The sequence below is a fragment of the Meriones unguiculatus genome, assembly GCF_030254825.1.
Source record: "Meriones unguiculatus strain TT.TT164.6M chromosome 13 unlocalized genomic scaffold, Bangor_MerUng_6.1 Chr13_unordered_Scaffold_40, whole genome shotgun sequence".
NCBI lineage: Eukaryota > Metazoa > Chordata > Mammalia > Rodentia > Muridae > Meriones > Meriones unguiculatus.
In genome coordinates this window covers 3,359,501-3,375,173 of record NW_026843649.1, presented here as the reverse complement: position 1 = coordinate 3,375,173, position 15,673 = coordinate 3,359,501, and the positions used below count along the sequence as shown (strand labels likewise).

General features: G+C 45.0%; 1 protein-coding gene across 1 annotated transcript; it reads left to right on the top strand.

Annotated features, from left to right (window-relative positions):
• Positions 1-8,372: 8,372 nt before the first annotated feature.
• Positions 8,373-9,240, top strand: LOC132651121 (pro-adrenomedullin-like). Its single transcript, XM_060376411.1, has 4 exons — positions 8,373-8,458; positions 8,549-8,564; positions 8,613-8,758; positions 8,946-9,240. Exons 1-4 carry the CDS (start codon positions 8,373-8,375, stop codon positions 9,238-9,240), a joined length of 543 nt encoding a protein of 180 aa, XP_060232394.1.
• Positions 9,241-15,673: the final 6,433 nt, after the last annotated feature.

Genomic DNA, 15,673 nt, shown 5'->3' with positions numbered 1-15,673 from the left:
AATCATTTCATTCTGGAATGCTGGCATATACATCCTGAAAAAATAATGTTCCTAGAAATGTGCATGGATCCTGTAGCCTTTCCAAGTACCCTGATTTCTTTCAGCCCAGATGTGTAAGCTCCCCACCCCACGAGCTCCAGAGCAGCGGGGAGGCAGCACCGGACTCTCTGCTCTTACTTTCCAGGAGGACTGGTCCCCGCATCATTCTTCCTCAGGATTCAGGGCACAAGTGTATCCCTAGGAACTCCACACACTGTGCTCCCGCCCTCCCAACCCAGGCGGCCCGAGGGCGTGGCTCCAGGTAGCAACAGCCTCCACAGAAGCTCATGGAGGAACTCGGGCAGGCTCTTCTGACCCGGCCAGCCCACCAGCCCCCAACTGCACAGCCCTGGCCTTGCTCCACAACCGCCTTCCTGCGGGTCCCTCACACACGCACACAGCCAGCCAGACTCAACCACTGACACCCGATAGACCCGCCGCTCCTCCACCGCGGAACCCAACCGTCTCTCCTCCCCACCTCCCGGCCGGGACGCCAGGCCCAGCACCACCTAGCCCAATGGATGGCTGCTAGGGGCGGAGGCCGAGCCCAGAGGCGGAGGAGGAGGAGGAGGAGCCCAGGGCAGGGACAGAGCCCGAGGGGGCGGAGGCGGAGCCCGGGGCGGGGACGGAGGAGGAGCCCGGAAAATGAGGAAGGCGGAGCCTAGTGGAGGCGGAGGCGGAGCTCGGAGTGGAGACGGGGAGGGGCCTGGAAGCTGAGGAAGGCGGAGCCCTGGGAGGTGAAGGCGGAGCCCGGGGGAGGAGGGAGGCGGAGCCCGGGGCGGAGGCGGAGCCCAGGAGGCACGCGCTCAACACCCTTACCTGGCTTCTCCTGGTCTCAGCCCACCACGATGAAGTAGTCCACTAGCTGAGCCATGACCGCCGCCATCGTGCCAGGGAAGCGGGTTCCGGTCCACCAGCCCTCGCCGCCACCGCCCACCAGGCCCAGGAGAGCCCAGCGTTTTCCCTTTAGCGTCTCTAGCCATAGCAACGGCGTTTAAGTCAGACAATGGAGGCGTGCACTGCGCCTGCGCTGCGCCTCACCAAAGCCTCTTCCCCTCCCCACCTGAGAGGGCTAGGCCTTCTGGGTTGGGGCACTCTGAGGCTTGAAATTCCTTAATTCTTACTGTTAATTTTACAGGACAAAAATATCTTTGAGATAAATGTACATCAAAGCATTTCTCTCCTGTTTTCAAACCCCTTGTCTTAGCTAATTTTCTATCACTGTGCTAAGATATCATGACCAAGACAGCTTATAGAAGAAACAGTTGATTAGGTACCTAGGGTTTCAGAGGATAAGTCCATGACCATCATGGCAGGGACCATGGTGGCAGACAGGAATGGCAGGCAGAGAACCAGAGAGAACAGTGGCTGAGAGCCTTCATCCTGATATATAAGTATGAGGCAAAGACCTAACTGAGAATAATGTGGGATTTTAAACCTCAAAGCCCACCCACAGTAACACACCTCTTCAACAAGATCACACTTTTTAATTTTTCCAAAACAGTTCCACCAAATGGGGACCATATTTTCAAACATATCATTCAAACAACTACACTCCTCAATAGCTTCCTATGTAGCCAGGAAATAAGTTAAAAAAAATTTCAATGTCCAAAAGCCTCCCAGGCACTCAGATTATTGTGCTGTTTTGTTGTTGTTGCTGCTGTTTTGTTTTTGAGACAGAGTTTCCAATAGTCCAGATTGACCTTCATTCCTGACCTTCCTAATGCTCCAATTATAGGCATGTGTAACCACATTTGCTTTATGATCTTTTATGTTTGTTTTTGTTTTGTTGTGTTTTGTTTTGCTTTTTCAAGACAGGGTTTCCCTGTGTAGCTTTGCCTGGACTGGACTCATTCTGTAGACCAGGATGGCCTCGAACTCACAGAGATCTGATGTGTGCCACTATGCCCACTGACCTCTTTTATTTTTTGAGGAAGATATTTTTATCTTTTGCATGGATGAGTGATAAGAGTATTTTAATTGCATTTATATAATTGTACCACATGTGTGCCTTATATCCCAGGAGGTCATTTGGCATCAAATTCCCTGAAACAGGAGCTACAGAAGATTATCAACCACCATGGACATGCTAGGAAGTTTGCAAAACAAAAAAGCAGAGAATGTTTTCTTTTGTTTTAAATTTTATTATGTGTACAATGTTGTGTTTGCTTGTACACCGGCACACCAGAAGAGGGCCAGATTTCATTATAGATGGTTGTGAGTCACCATGTGGTTGCTGGGAATTGATCTCATGACTTCTAGAAAAGAGGTCAGTGCTCTTAACTTCTAAGCCATTCTTTCCAGCCCCACAGAAAGGGTTTTTCATCACTCAGCTATCTCTTCAGCCCCTCTGGCTTCCTCTTTAATCTTTATTATTATTATTATTATTGTTGTTGCTGTTCCCTTCTTCTTCCATAGTATATTCCAAACAAATTCACCTTCTCTCATTTCCCCTACTGAACTAAAATATTTTCACATCTGGGCCTTTGAATACATGTATTCTTTATTCCTTCTGGTGTGTTAGGTCCCTCTTGCTTTTCTTTAGGTTTCATAGTGTAATTTATAGTGATGTATGCATTTCTATGCCTGGTCTATGGGTTTGTTTATGGTGGATTACCACACAAGACTGTAAGATTCTAGAGAAAGAATGAAGTGCATGAATCATTTTTGTGTGTTCAGGACTTAGCACAGTATTTGGTACATAATTCACAAACAGTAACTTTCTTTGGAAGGACAAATAACCTTTTAAGTAGTAAATGCCTTTAACAAAGTCTTCATAATCTTATAGTAATACAGAATTCCCACCTAGAGGATGAGGACATGTAGCATTTTATTTGTTAATACCAGCCATTGTGCCATCTGTAATAAACTTCTCCTAAAGTCTTTTTATCTTGTTCTGTTACTGCTGTTAGAAGGACAGCCTCCTCTATGTCTGTTGCCTTCTCTGTGTTCTCTTTCATTTATCTCATAACAAGTTACTTTCTTTAAGCTTTAGTAAGGTTTAGCGTCTGCCATTATCATATGCAAAAACTATCTGTATCTGCCTGTTTTGTGCAGAAACTAGGAAAACAGCTCAGAGGTAGAACATTTGTTTTACATATATGAGGTAAAGAAGGAGGGGGAAGGGGAGGAGAAAGAAAAGGAACAGGAGAAGCAAAGCATTGCTTTTCTTTATGCAGATGCTCTGCCTTAAATAAACAGGTTAACAGTCTTTCTGTCTCTGCCTTCCAAACAAGATAGAAATTACAGATACAGCAACGGTGCTGCTCATGATTTCCTTGTTTTTAATTGTTGAGTAGTATTCCATTGTGTAAATGTACCACAATTTATGTATCCATTCCTTAACTGAGGGACATCTGGGTTGTCCCTTATAATAGCTTCTGGCTATTATAAATAAAGCTGCTTGAGCAAATGTCCTTGTTGAATTCTTGAGCATCTTTTGGATATATGCCTACGAGTGGTATAGCTGGATCTTGAGGAAGCGTTATTCCTAATTGTCTGAGAAAGTCCCAGATTCATTTCCAAAGTGGTTATACAAGTTTACATTCCCACCAGCAGTGGAATGGGTTCCTTTTTCCCCACATCCTCTCCAGCATATGTCGTCACTTGAGATTTTGATCAAAGCCATTCTGATGGGTGTAAGGTGAAATCTCAGGGTCATTTTGATTTGCATTTCCCTGATGACTAAGGATGTTGAGCATTTCTTTTAAGTGTTTCTCTCCCACTCAATGTTCTTCTATTGAGAATTCTCTGTTTAGCTCTGTAGCCCATTTTTAAATTGGATTCCTTGATTTGTTGCTCTTTAACTTCTTAAGTTCTTTATATATTTTGGATATTAGCCCTCTGTCAGATATAGGGTTGGTGAAGATCTTTTCCTAATTTGTAGGCTGTCGTTTTTACTGAAGACAGTTTGTTGCATTACAGAATCTTTTCAGTTTCATGAGGTCCCATTTATTGATTGTAGATCTTAGAGCCTGTGCTGTTGGTGTTCTGTTCAGGAAGTTGTCTCCTGTGCCAATGAGTTCAAGGCTCTTCCCCACTTTTTATTCTTCCAGGTTTAGTTTGTGTCTGTTTTTATATTAAAGTCTTTGATCCACTTGGGTTTTACTTTTGTGCAGCGTGATAAGTATGGATCTATTTTTATTTTTCTACATATAGACATCCAGTTAGACCCACATCATTTGTTGAAGATGCTCTTTTTTCCATTGTATGGTTTTTAACCTGGTCCCTCACTTGACATTCACTGTATACCAGCTTTATACATAGTTGCTTTTATGTACATGTTCATTTTCTGGGAATAATCTATATTCTCATTAGGTTTTATGAGAGGTCAGATCCGCAGAAAATGTCCTGTGCTTTGCATCCTGCCATACTTATGCCTAGGAGACCCTATCTGCAAAGCTGATTGTGTCCTCCTGTAAATTATTTGATGTTTCAACTTCAGGATACATCTTGAACCTTGTTTTCAAGAGGATGTTGTAAACAAGCCCTAAGCTTAACAGGCATTTTGTGCCTCATGAAAGAAAAAAATTCATCATAAAATGTCCTGTCTGAAAAGAGATCATTGTACAATGCACTCAGTTACTTTCACTTTAGTCACTAACATTATTAGTACTGTTTATTGTTTTTTTGTTACTTTTCTCTAGACCCAAGTATTATTACCCTGGTGTAAGAGACTGTGTATACAGTGTTAACTAAGAAAATAAAATCACATATTCAAAACAAGCAAAACCTTCAAATAGTTCAGTTTTAATGAGAAGAAGATATTGAAACACCATTATTCAGGAAGCTTTTAGAGCACACACACACATACATGTTTGTAAATATGATGAAAAGATGTACACATAAACACAACTTAAGAATTCTTGGGCACATGCACAAAAAGTGGATCTTTATTAAGCAGTAATTTTTTTCCTTTCAATTATCTTGCCAGGAAAATTTTAAACATGTTATTTCCTTCTCCTCCCCTCCCTTATATTCCTCTCCTCTCTTCTTCCTTTCCCTTCTTTCCTTGCTCAGTGTGAATTTACAAACATTGCACTTGAGTTGATGCAATTCTGTGAAAGCACAGCCAAAAGTACCCTTTCTGCCTCATTTCTAGACTTTGAACCCAAAATGCATCCTAGCTATTTTTTTTTCTCTTGCACCATTGATTAAGTAAGGCACTTCATTTCCTGGGGGGATGGGTAGTTACCCAGACATGTTGAATTCCTCATCTATTCTCTCCACCCCCTCTTATGTCCTTTAGCACTTTGGGGAACAGTTTCACAGTGTTTCCTCACCCACCCAAACCACAATCATACGCGTGCTTTCTAAGATTTTCCAACAAAATTTTTCTAGCTGCCAGCCTGGGACCTTGCCTAAAAAGACAATAAGCTTGATTATCAGGTGACAGTCTCTTAGGTACCAGTGCAGGGAAGAGCACCCAGCCTAATAAGGCACATGCCAATGTGCTCAGGTGGGTATACTTGGCACAGTGATAATACACTGGCACAGACCTAGGAGCTCAGTAGAACCAAGCCTTCCCCATTTGGGTTCGGTTCACTTCCTTGTTGAGGCCACCTACGGCTCAAAAAAAAAGAAGTTTGAGGGATTGGCAGTGTAGCTCAGTTGATAAGAGGTAGAACAGAAGGATCAGGGATTCAAAGTCATCTTATAGCTGTTTAGTTTCAGGCCAGGATGGGTTACAGGGGACCCTATCCAAATAATAATAATAGAAATAACCACAATACATTTCAAATAAGAGCATATTTGGCAATCATGGTTCCACACTAGAGCTAACCTCAGGTCACAGACTTTCCTTAGAGAGGAAGCAAGGAGTCAAGGAGATACAGCCCTGCAGGATTTTCTGCACACAGAGCCCTCAAGAATGGTAGAGGCTGGAGAGGAGTTCAGCTCATGAGATGTGCCCTGGCTGTGGGCCAACACCTGGATGCCCTTGACTTGGGCAGACTGGGTCAGGAAATGAAAGTAAAATCTGAGGTCGCCCTGGCCCAGCTGTAAGTTAGCAACAGGTAGGTTGCATCCTCAGAAACACTGACACCAGCTGCATTGACAGACAATCCAGGGATGAAGTGAGAGAAAGGGGGAATAAAGGGACAGAAACCAGAAAAAAACTGTGGTGATTACCTGAGGTTCCTGGGAACCTGGCAGCTCTCTGATCTACCAGTGCTCTATGGTGCAGACAAACAGCACCTGGCTGGGGCTGCTGTGGTGACTGTCCCAGGGCCCAGAAGGTCCTAACGCAGGCCAGTACACCAAGCTACAATCCTTTCAATATCCGTATCTAAGGCCCCTACCAGAAGCAGAACCTGGAATCTGTCCTCTGCCCCAGGTGGAACTCAGATCTCCTCTTCTAGGAAGATTCCCTGGAATAAGTAACCTCAGTGCAGCCATTTCCCCCCCCTAGTTGCAATGTCCATGGTTCAGTCTGGAGAGTGGTAATTGAGCTGATCCAGCAATGCTCAACCCAGACCTTGCTTTGAGCTGCCTTTGAGCGTGGTCTCAGATCAGGTAGGAATCTTGGAGATCTGCTGGTGACACTAAGAAGGAGACATAACTTATCTGTGTCCAGATTTCTAGGACCTGAGACTAGCAGCTGTGGTAGATCATATCTTTAGCTTCAGTGACCTTCCAGGAGACTTGCCTGTGGAGCTATGTCTTGTTTCCCAATTTGGCCCTAGAAGGGAGGAAAGTGAACTCAAGGATCCTTTAATATTACAAACCAGAGGCAAACTGATTTGAACTGATTTGTCATGAATTAGCACATACCTCTGGGAGGGGGCTGGGATTTTCCTCTTCACCCTTGATAAGAATGGTGACCCCTGCCAGAAAAATTTAAGCTGCCACACCCGTCTTTCGAGTTTGGGCTCTATAGCTTTCCACCTTTTGTGTGACTAGGCAGTATACTTCCCCTCTCTGAACTTCACTTTTATACATGAGAATCCCCGTTCAGAAGTGTGTGTAACGATCTAAAGAGACAACAATTAGCACACTTGCTAATGAAGGCAGTCAGGCCAACTCTCAGGTTACAGACTTATAAGGCATAATAGTATTATGAGGAAAACAAAACTATCTCACTTCCTAATTTTGGCTAGTCCTGTATTTCCAAGAACTGTGAGTTCTCAATTTTCAGATAACTACCCTCTCCAAACCTCAATTTTCATCTCAGCTGTTTCCAGCTTTGCCCTTACTACAAAATTTTGCTAGCCAGCCCATCGAGAAACCCTTCAGTCTCAGATGCTGTCAGGGGGACTGGACCCTTCCAGGTGTACTCTGCAGGCAGAGGTGGGGCTAGAGTCTCATCTAGGTGCTAAGCATGCAGGGGCACAGCCTGTTTGAGTCAACAGCTCCCCAAGTCTAATGTCCAGGTTAGCCAGGTGTCCTGCCAGTCTCTGGTTCTTGCAGCTCTATTCTGAAAGCTCAGACCAACACCTGGGTTGTAGTCATTCTTGGAAAAGAATCCCCCATACCCAAGTTGTTCTGGCTCATCTTTCCTTCTTAATGCCTGAACCCTAAGCCAGGAAATTAAGGCAGCATAAGTCCTGCACCAGCCTAATCTCCCAGAACTGATCTCTGAGGTGCCTGTCCACAAGTGACCTCTACGCTTAGCCCTATACCCACAGGCAAGTTCCTGGGCAGGTCTGATCTTAGAAGCCAGAGAAAAGGGAGGGCTCCAGGTCATAGCAGACCCTCCCCTGAGTGTTTAAAATGCTGGAGCTGGCTCTTGCTGTTCAGTGGTTTCTTGGCGACACCAGGCAGAAGAGTTCCAGCATTACCTCTCCTAGCTTCTCATAGCAGTCAGCCTTGGACTTTGGGGATTTGCCAGAGTCAGAAGGACATCTCAGACTTTCTCCAAGTTCTTGACTACTCACTCCTTCAGCAGGTAGGGACAACTGGTCTCCAGGGTGTAGGGGCAGGGAGTGTGGCTTTTCCAAAGGCCCAAAACTTGCAGAACTGGACAAATGCATTCTACTTTGGGGGATCCACTGTAGAGCACACCTCATGTCCCAGGTCTAACTCATATACCCAGCTGTTTCTCTCCTGAGATCCCTCTCCACCTTGGGCAATGATCCTAGGAGTTGAATTGGAGACCTCGGGAAACCTGGTTCTCCGGTTTCCTTTGCTTTGCTTGTCACCCACCTGGCCAGCGCAAAAGCCTCTGGATGCGTCTCGGTGTCAGGGAGAGATAAGCAGCAGAACCGGGTAGAGTGCCACCAATCTGCTTCCCTTCCTGCCTACGCCCTTCGTGACCCTCTGGGGCTGTGCAGCTGGCCCTGTTGCTCACCCTCGGCTTCTTGCTCCTTTCCAGGGTATCTGAGCATCTGCACAGAATGAAGCTGGTTTCCATCATCCTGATATTCCTGGGTTCACTTGCCTTCCTAGGTGTGGACACTGCACAGTCAGATGCGTCCTCGCAGTGAGTTTGGGGCAGTGCTTTCTTCAGTCCTAATACATGGCAGTCAGGGAACACTGAGGGATGGTTTGAAGGGGTTAGAAGAAAGTGGAGATGGGAGCTGGCCTGGGCATCACTTGAACACAACCAAACACATCTGCTTGTGTTTTCTAGGCAGAATAAGTGGGCGCTAAGTAGTGGCAAGAGGGAACTGCAGGCATCCAGCACCAATTCCTCGGGACTCACTGGTGAGGAGATAGTTCTTAACTCGACTCTTGTTCCGCTCCAGGACAAGGAGAGCACATCGAAATCCCCACAAGCCAGGTAACTATGCCCTCTACAAAGGATGTGCCCTCTCTACTACTCTGGCCCCAGGAGGATTGTCCAGGCAGGACTGCAGCTCCAGGGGAGGGAGCAGGTCCCAGGTCCCTCAGGTTCTCTATGGCCCTGGTCCCAGGTGGTTAGGAACAAAGCTCTGGTTGGTGAAGTTTCAAGAGTCCTTTCTTCACAGCACTCCCAGCATAGCCCATATTGGATTCAAACACTACCGCCCTATGATGAACCCTGGCTCTCCTAGCTCTCCATGCCGCTTAGGGACGTGCATACTGCAGAAATTGGCCCAACGGATCTACCAGTTGACAGACAAAAGTAAAGATGCTGTGGCCCCCCAAAACAAGATCAGCCCTCAAGGCTATGGCCGCCGGCGCCGGCGTTCCCTGCCAGAGGTCCTCCAGGCCCAGACTGTGGTGTCCTCCCAAGAGCAGACACAGGCAACAGCAGCCTCCGGGGACGGGTGGCAGCAATGAACAGTTCAGCGAGCGTCCCACTAGTGTCTGCTTCACACCAGGGCATATTGAGACAAACCTGCAGAGATTTGCCTGGCTGCCACTGGGGGAGGCAGAGGAACCCAAGATCAAGCCAGGCTCACTCCACAAGCTGAGAAGTACAGACTGTTACTCTTCGGGGTAGGGGTCTGAGCCACTGCCTTGCCTGCTCATAAATTGGTTTCTCAAAGGGCTTAATAAGCCTCATTACTAATTGAACTGGGTTCCAAAACCCAGTAAGGAAAAGTGAAATGCTTGTTGTACAGCCAGAGGTCACTATCATATTTAAGATTGTTGCTGCCAAGAGATGGGCTTTTTTGTAACTTCAAATACATAGAGAGATTTTTTGTTTGTTATATATTGTATTAAAGGCATTTTAAAGGAAATTATGTTGTTACCATCCCTATTTTAAGATGTGAAAGTCTCAGCCAGGTATAACATGGTTTGGTTCTCTGTGTGTGTGTGTTTGTATATGTGTGTAAGGTGGAGAGCGCCTGATTACTGTTAGTGGAAGAAGAAAAGACATTATACCTCTTATAATCTATTTACTTAAAATATATGATCTTGGAAAAATTAAACCAATAAACTTTCTCAATGCTGATTCGTTCTCTGTTCATGCATCTAGGGAAGGGTGGTCTTGGTTTGGGTTGGCCTGGAAGTGCTGAAGTCTTACTTCATGCTTTGGGAAGATAGAACTGCAGTGTGGGTGCAAGCCAACATCTCTGTTCATGAGAGGTCAAACCCTCTTGTGCTGATTTCCAAGGTCCCAGAATGCCACTGTGCACTCAGGTGGTTAGGACCCAAGTCCATGCCTGGTGAGTCCAATGGAGCTCTGGCTCTTGTGTTTTCCCTTTCAGGATATATAGTTGGACGTTACAGGCTCAGTTCCCACAGGAGCTCCAGCCATGCCTGTGTAGTAAGTGCCATGGTGAAAAAGATTATCTAAAAGATCCCACCCCAAGTCTTCCCTTTTCTCCAACATAGTAAGTCAGAAGGAAAGCTGTGGTTTTGGGAAAATCCACAGACTTTGCCATCATCAAAGACTTGAAGATGCAGAGGTTATTTTTGTAAAAAAATATTTGTTGTGTATGTGTCTATGTGTGCATGTGTATGTGTACACTGGCTCACAGGCGGAGGCTGAAGGACAACTTTTGGCCTCCTAGCTTTATGTGGGTTCTAGGGCTCAAAATTGGGTCACCACACTTTGCAAGCTCTTTTCCTTGGCGAGCCAACTCAGCAGCCCTAGGTGTCATTTCTGTCACATGAACTGTAATCCAATGTTTCTCTGTATGGATGACACAGGTCTTGGAGAATGGCAGAGCACTTTAGTCAATCTATTCTAATGGCGACTTTATTCAGGCAGTTCTAAATATGGTATTGTCACTCAATGTGAAGCTAGCTGACAATTTCCCTCTCTTTCTCATAAGGAGTTCCCGATGACATTTTCTTCCTCTTGATAGGGACAACAGTGCATCTTTCTTATCTTGTCTTGAGACTCATCATGGTTTCTGTTATGATTTAATTGATGGGGATTTTGAGTCCTTCTCCATTCATCTCAGGACATCAGTTATACCACGGTCCTAGAAAGTAGCAGGTCTTTTAAGTGCATCAAAGAGACATAGATGTCCCTGAGCACAAAAAACAAGTTCCACGAGAAATAGAGACTTATGCTTGAGTTATGTTTCTGTCATGAGCTCTGTTGTCCATCTGGGTGCGCAAAACGAGTGTCCTGGGTGGGAGTTCACCAGCTTGTGTGGCAGCCAGACAAGGTTGGTAGGGTGAGCCCCAGTAGTTAGGCCAGACTGGGTCTGCTAGGTTGCACAAAATACTCCCAATTTTATGGGGTTCCTCATAGAACCTAAGCTAAGGCATAACCTAAATGTAAGTAGAGTTTATGTTACAGCTGCAGGTATTAAAAAGCTTCTCAGGTAAATCCGACAAAATGTTCGCACATCTCTAGAAAACCCTCTGCTTGGATCCCAAGTCCTCACTGGGCCCTAGAATCCATAAGTGGGTCCCTAGCGCCCCCTGCTGTTAGTCACTCGTGGTCCCCGAGAGTGGTGGAAGTAGTATCAGCAGTTTAGTAAGTTCTCCTATGTGGGAGTCAACACATAGCCTTAAAGAAAGCGGAAAGAAAGAGAAAAAAAAAAAGCGTTTTGCAGATGCTATCCAGGCTCCCCCCATCTGCACGCCGGCTTGCTGTGCCAGGACAAAGACTCAGCACCCTCACGCTGTGCAGGGAGCAGCTGCTGGCCAGAGGCCGGGGGACAGTCAGACGGACATGCAGCTGGAACCGTGTGCCTCAGAGGGCCTGAGACCTTCATTGTTCATAATCATTATTAGTATTTTAGTCTATACATTTTAGACACTTTAATACATCATAGACATATACATTATAGACACATAGACAAATACATCTAATACACAGGCACATATTTTTAAGAATGGAATCCTTGAGTGGGTGTGAAGAGCTGAATTAAACACATTTGTCAGTTTAAGGCAAATTGTCATTACCAATCTGTGTAATACTTCTGTTTTATAATATATATATATATATATACATTATTATAAATAATATATTATGTATTATGTTATATATAATATATTCATTTTTATAATATTTTTGTTTTTCAAGACAGTGTTTGTGTAGCCTTGGCTGTCCTGGACTCGCTTTGTAGAGTAGGCTGGCCTCGAATTCACAACTATCTGCCTGCTTCTGCTTCCTGAATGCTGGGATTACAAGTGTGCACCGCCCTGTCTGGCTCTTGAATCCTTGATAGCAGCTCTCTCTTATTTTTGGACACTAACTTGTTATGTAGTCAATGCTGGCCTTGAACTCCTGATCTTCCTGTCTCTACCTCCTGAGTACTGGATTACAGGTAGGTATTCCTACATGCTTCTCATCAGCCCTCCTTAAAATGTTCTCTACACATAGAAAGTGGAAGTGGGATTGTAAAATGTATCATTTTGTGCCTACAGGTTTTTTAAATTAAATTTTATTCATTTATATTTTTATAATTTTATTTTTTTTCTTATCAGTTACATTTTATTAACTCTGTATCCCAGCCGTGTCCCGCTCCCTCATTCCCTCCCAATCCCACCCTCCCTTCCTCATCTCCACCATACCCCTTTCCAAGTCCACTGATGGGGGGACCTCCTCTTTATCAGGCATCTTCAGGACTGGCTGCGAAGCCCTCCTCTGTGGCCTAACAGGACTGCTCCTCCCTTGGGGGTTGGGGAGGTCAAAGAGCCAGTCATTGAGTTCCTGTTAGAAATAGTCCTTGTTCCCCTCACTATGGGAAACCAATTGGTTACTGAGCTACCACAAGCTACATCTGAGCAGAGGTTCTAGGTTATAGCCATATATGGTCCTTGGTTGAATGTCAGTCTCAGAAAAGATCCTGTGCCCAGATATATTTGGTCCTTGTGGAGCTCCTATCCTTTCCCCATCATACTAACTCCCTTCTTTTTTTTGTTGTTGGGGAAGAAAGAATTTATTTCATCTTACAGCTTATACTCATTATCCAGGAAAGTCAGCACAGAAATTCAAGGCAAGAATCCAGAGGCAGGAACTAATCCAGAGGCGATGGAAAAATGCTGCTTACAGAATTTCTCATCCTTCTTTCTCATAGCAGCCAGGACAACCTACCCAGAGGCAGCACTGCCTACAATGGGCTGGTCTCTCTCACATCAGTCAACTAATAAGAAAATGGACCACAGGCTTGCCCACAGTCCAGTCCAATGGGAGCATTTTCTAAATTGAGGGTCCATCCCCTCAAATGACTCTAGCTTCTGTCTAGATGACATAAAACTAGTCAACAAAGTTGGAAACATTCAAAATTTTCACTACTATTTATAAATGGATAATAATTAATAAACATAAGCAACATTTTGTTTCTTGAGATGAGAGGTGCTTATACTAATATTACGGTCTTAACTATTTCTTTATTATTATTATTATTATTATTAATTACACTTTATTTATTTTGTATCCCTCCATAAGCCCCTCCCTCCTCCCCTCCCGACCCCACCCTTTCTCCCCTTTCTGTATGCATGCTCCTCCCCAAGTCCACTGATAGGGGAGGTCCTCCTCTCCTTCCTTCTGATCTTAGTCTATCAGATCACATCAGGAATGGCTGCATTGTCTTCTTCTGTGGCCTGGTAAGGCTGCTCCCCCCTCAGGGGGAGCAGGCCAATCAGTTTATGTCAGAGGCAGTCCCTCTTCCCATCACTATGTAACCCACTTGGACACTAAACTGCCATGGGCTACATCTGTGCAGGGGTTCTAGGTTATCTCCATAAATTGGTTGGAGTATGAATCTCTGGGAAGTTCCCTGTGTTCAAATTTTCTTGTTCTGTTGCTCTCCTTGTGGAGTTCCTGTCCTCTCCAACTCTTGCTATTTCCCACTTCTTACATAAAATTCCACTCACTCTGCCCATCAGTTGGCCATCAGGCTCAGCATCTGCTTTGATAGTCTGCAGGGCAGAGGCTTTCAGAGGCCCTCTGTGGCAGGTTCCTAGGTTGTTTCCTGTTTTCTTCTTCTTCTGATGTCCATCCTCTTTGCCTTTCAGGATGGGGATTGAGTGTTTTAGTTAGGGTCCTCTCTTTTGCTTAGTTTGTTTAGATGTTCTGATTTTAGTGGGTTTTTCCTATGTTGTATGTTTATATAAGTGAGTATATACCATGTGTGTCTTTTTGCTTTTGGGACAACTCACTCAGGATGATCCTTTCCAGGTCCCACCATTTACCTGCAAATTTCATGATTTCCTTATTTTTCATTGTTGAGTAATACTCCATTGTACAGATGTACCACCATTTCTGCATCCATTCTTCAGTTGAGGGGCATCTGGGCTGTTTCCAGCTTCTGGCTATTACAAATAAACTGCTACAAACATGGTTGAGCAAATGTCCTTTTTGTGTACTTAAGCCTCTTTTCGATATATGCCTAGGAGCGGTATGGCTGGATTTTGAGGAAGCGCTATTCCTAGTTGTCTGAGAAAGTGCCAGATTGATTTCCAGAGTGGTTGTACAAGTTTACATTCCCACCAGCAGTGGAGAAGGGTTCCCCTTTCTCCACAACCTCTCCAGCATGTGTTGTCACTTGAGTTTTTGATCTTGGCCATTTTGATGGGTGTAAAGTGAAATCTCAGGGTTGTGTTGATTTGCATTTCCGTAATGGCTAATGATGTTGAGCATTTCTTTAAATGCTTCTCTGCCATTTGATATTCCTCTACAGAGAGTTCTCTGTTTAGCTCTGTTCCCCATTTTTTTTTACGTTAGAACCAGCCATTTAATCACATACAAATTGCTGACCAATGTCTCTGCCCATGTAGTCTTGATCTCCTCCTCACTTGTGTAAGCTTGCCAACCCTGGAATCCAATACAGTGAGGCCCGCCCCACCTCCTGGGAAAGCTGGCGATTCTGTCCACGCCATGTTTCATGGTCAAACAGGATCAGTTTGACACAGCTGCCATAGACACACGGTGTAGGAAGGGGCCACAGAGATTATCTGTGCCAATCATTTTCTTTTTTTTTTTTTTCAGTGCAGTTTATTCAGGAACCTTGAACAATCATCTGACCCTGGGGAAAGCCAGCCAACAGCTTAAATAGCCTCTGGGTAGCCAACCCCAGCGTGCCATGTGGGCAATGAAGATAGGTCCACATACATGGAAGCAAGCCAGATCCTCAGCTTTAGCCAAATGTGGAATTGTTCCTGACAGAGAACACTCACCATAGGGAAGGTGGAAGGCGGAAACCAGCTCCATCTTTAAGGCACAGCATTCCGCAGCTCTCTACAGTTCCCCCTTTTTGTTTTAGACGCCTCAGGCAAGAGTAGAGGTCTGATCTCTGATATTAGAAATAAATTGGGACTTTTTACTGATGTTCATTTAGGTGTCATCCACCCAAAGAGCATCAGACCCATCCGATACCTTTTTCTCAGAGGCGGGACCTGGGGCATCAACCCGCATGCAATCAGACATGCTCTTCTCTGGGTCCAAAGCGGCTGACCCTGAGTGCAGTGCTTAGCCTCGCATCCTGAGCGTAACATTTTAGCTTTTTATGGTAGCCAACCATGCTTGGCTGTTCCCCATTTTTTAAGTGGATTACTTAGTTTTTGCTTTTCAGCTTCTTTAGTTCTTTATATATAGTGGATATGAGTCCTCTGTCAGATAAAGGGTTGGTGAAAATTCTTTCCCATTCTGTAGGCAGTCGCTTTGTTTTGATGACAGTGTCCTTTGCTTTACAGAAGCAAATATTAGTTACAGTTTATTAACTTTGTATCCCAGCTGTAGCCTGCTCCCTCATTCCCTCCCAATCCCACCCTCCCTCCTTCCTCTCCTCCCTGCCCCTTTCCAAGTCTACTGTTAGGGGAGGTCCTCCTCCACTTCCATTTGACCCTAGCTGCAAAGTCA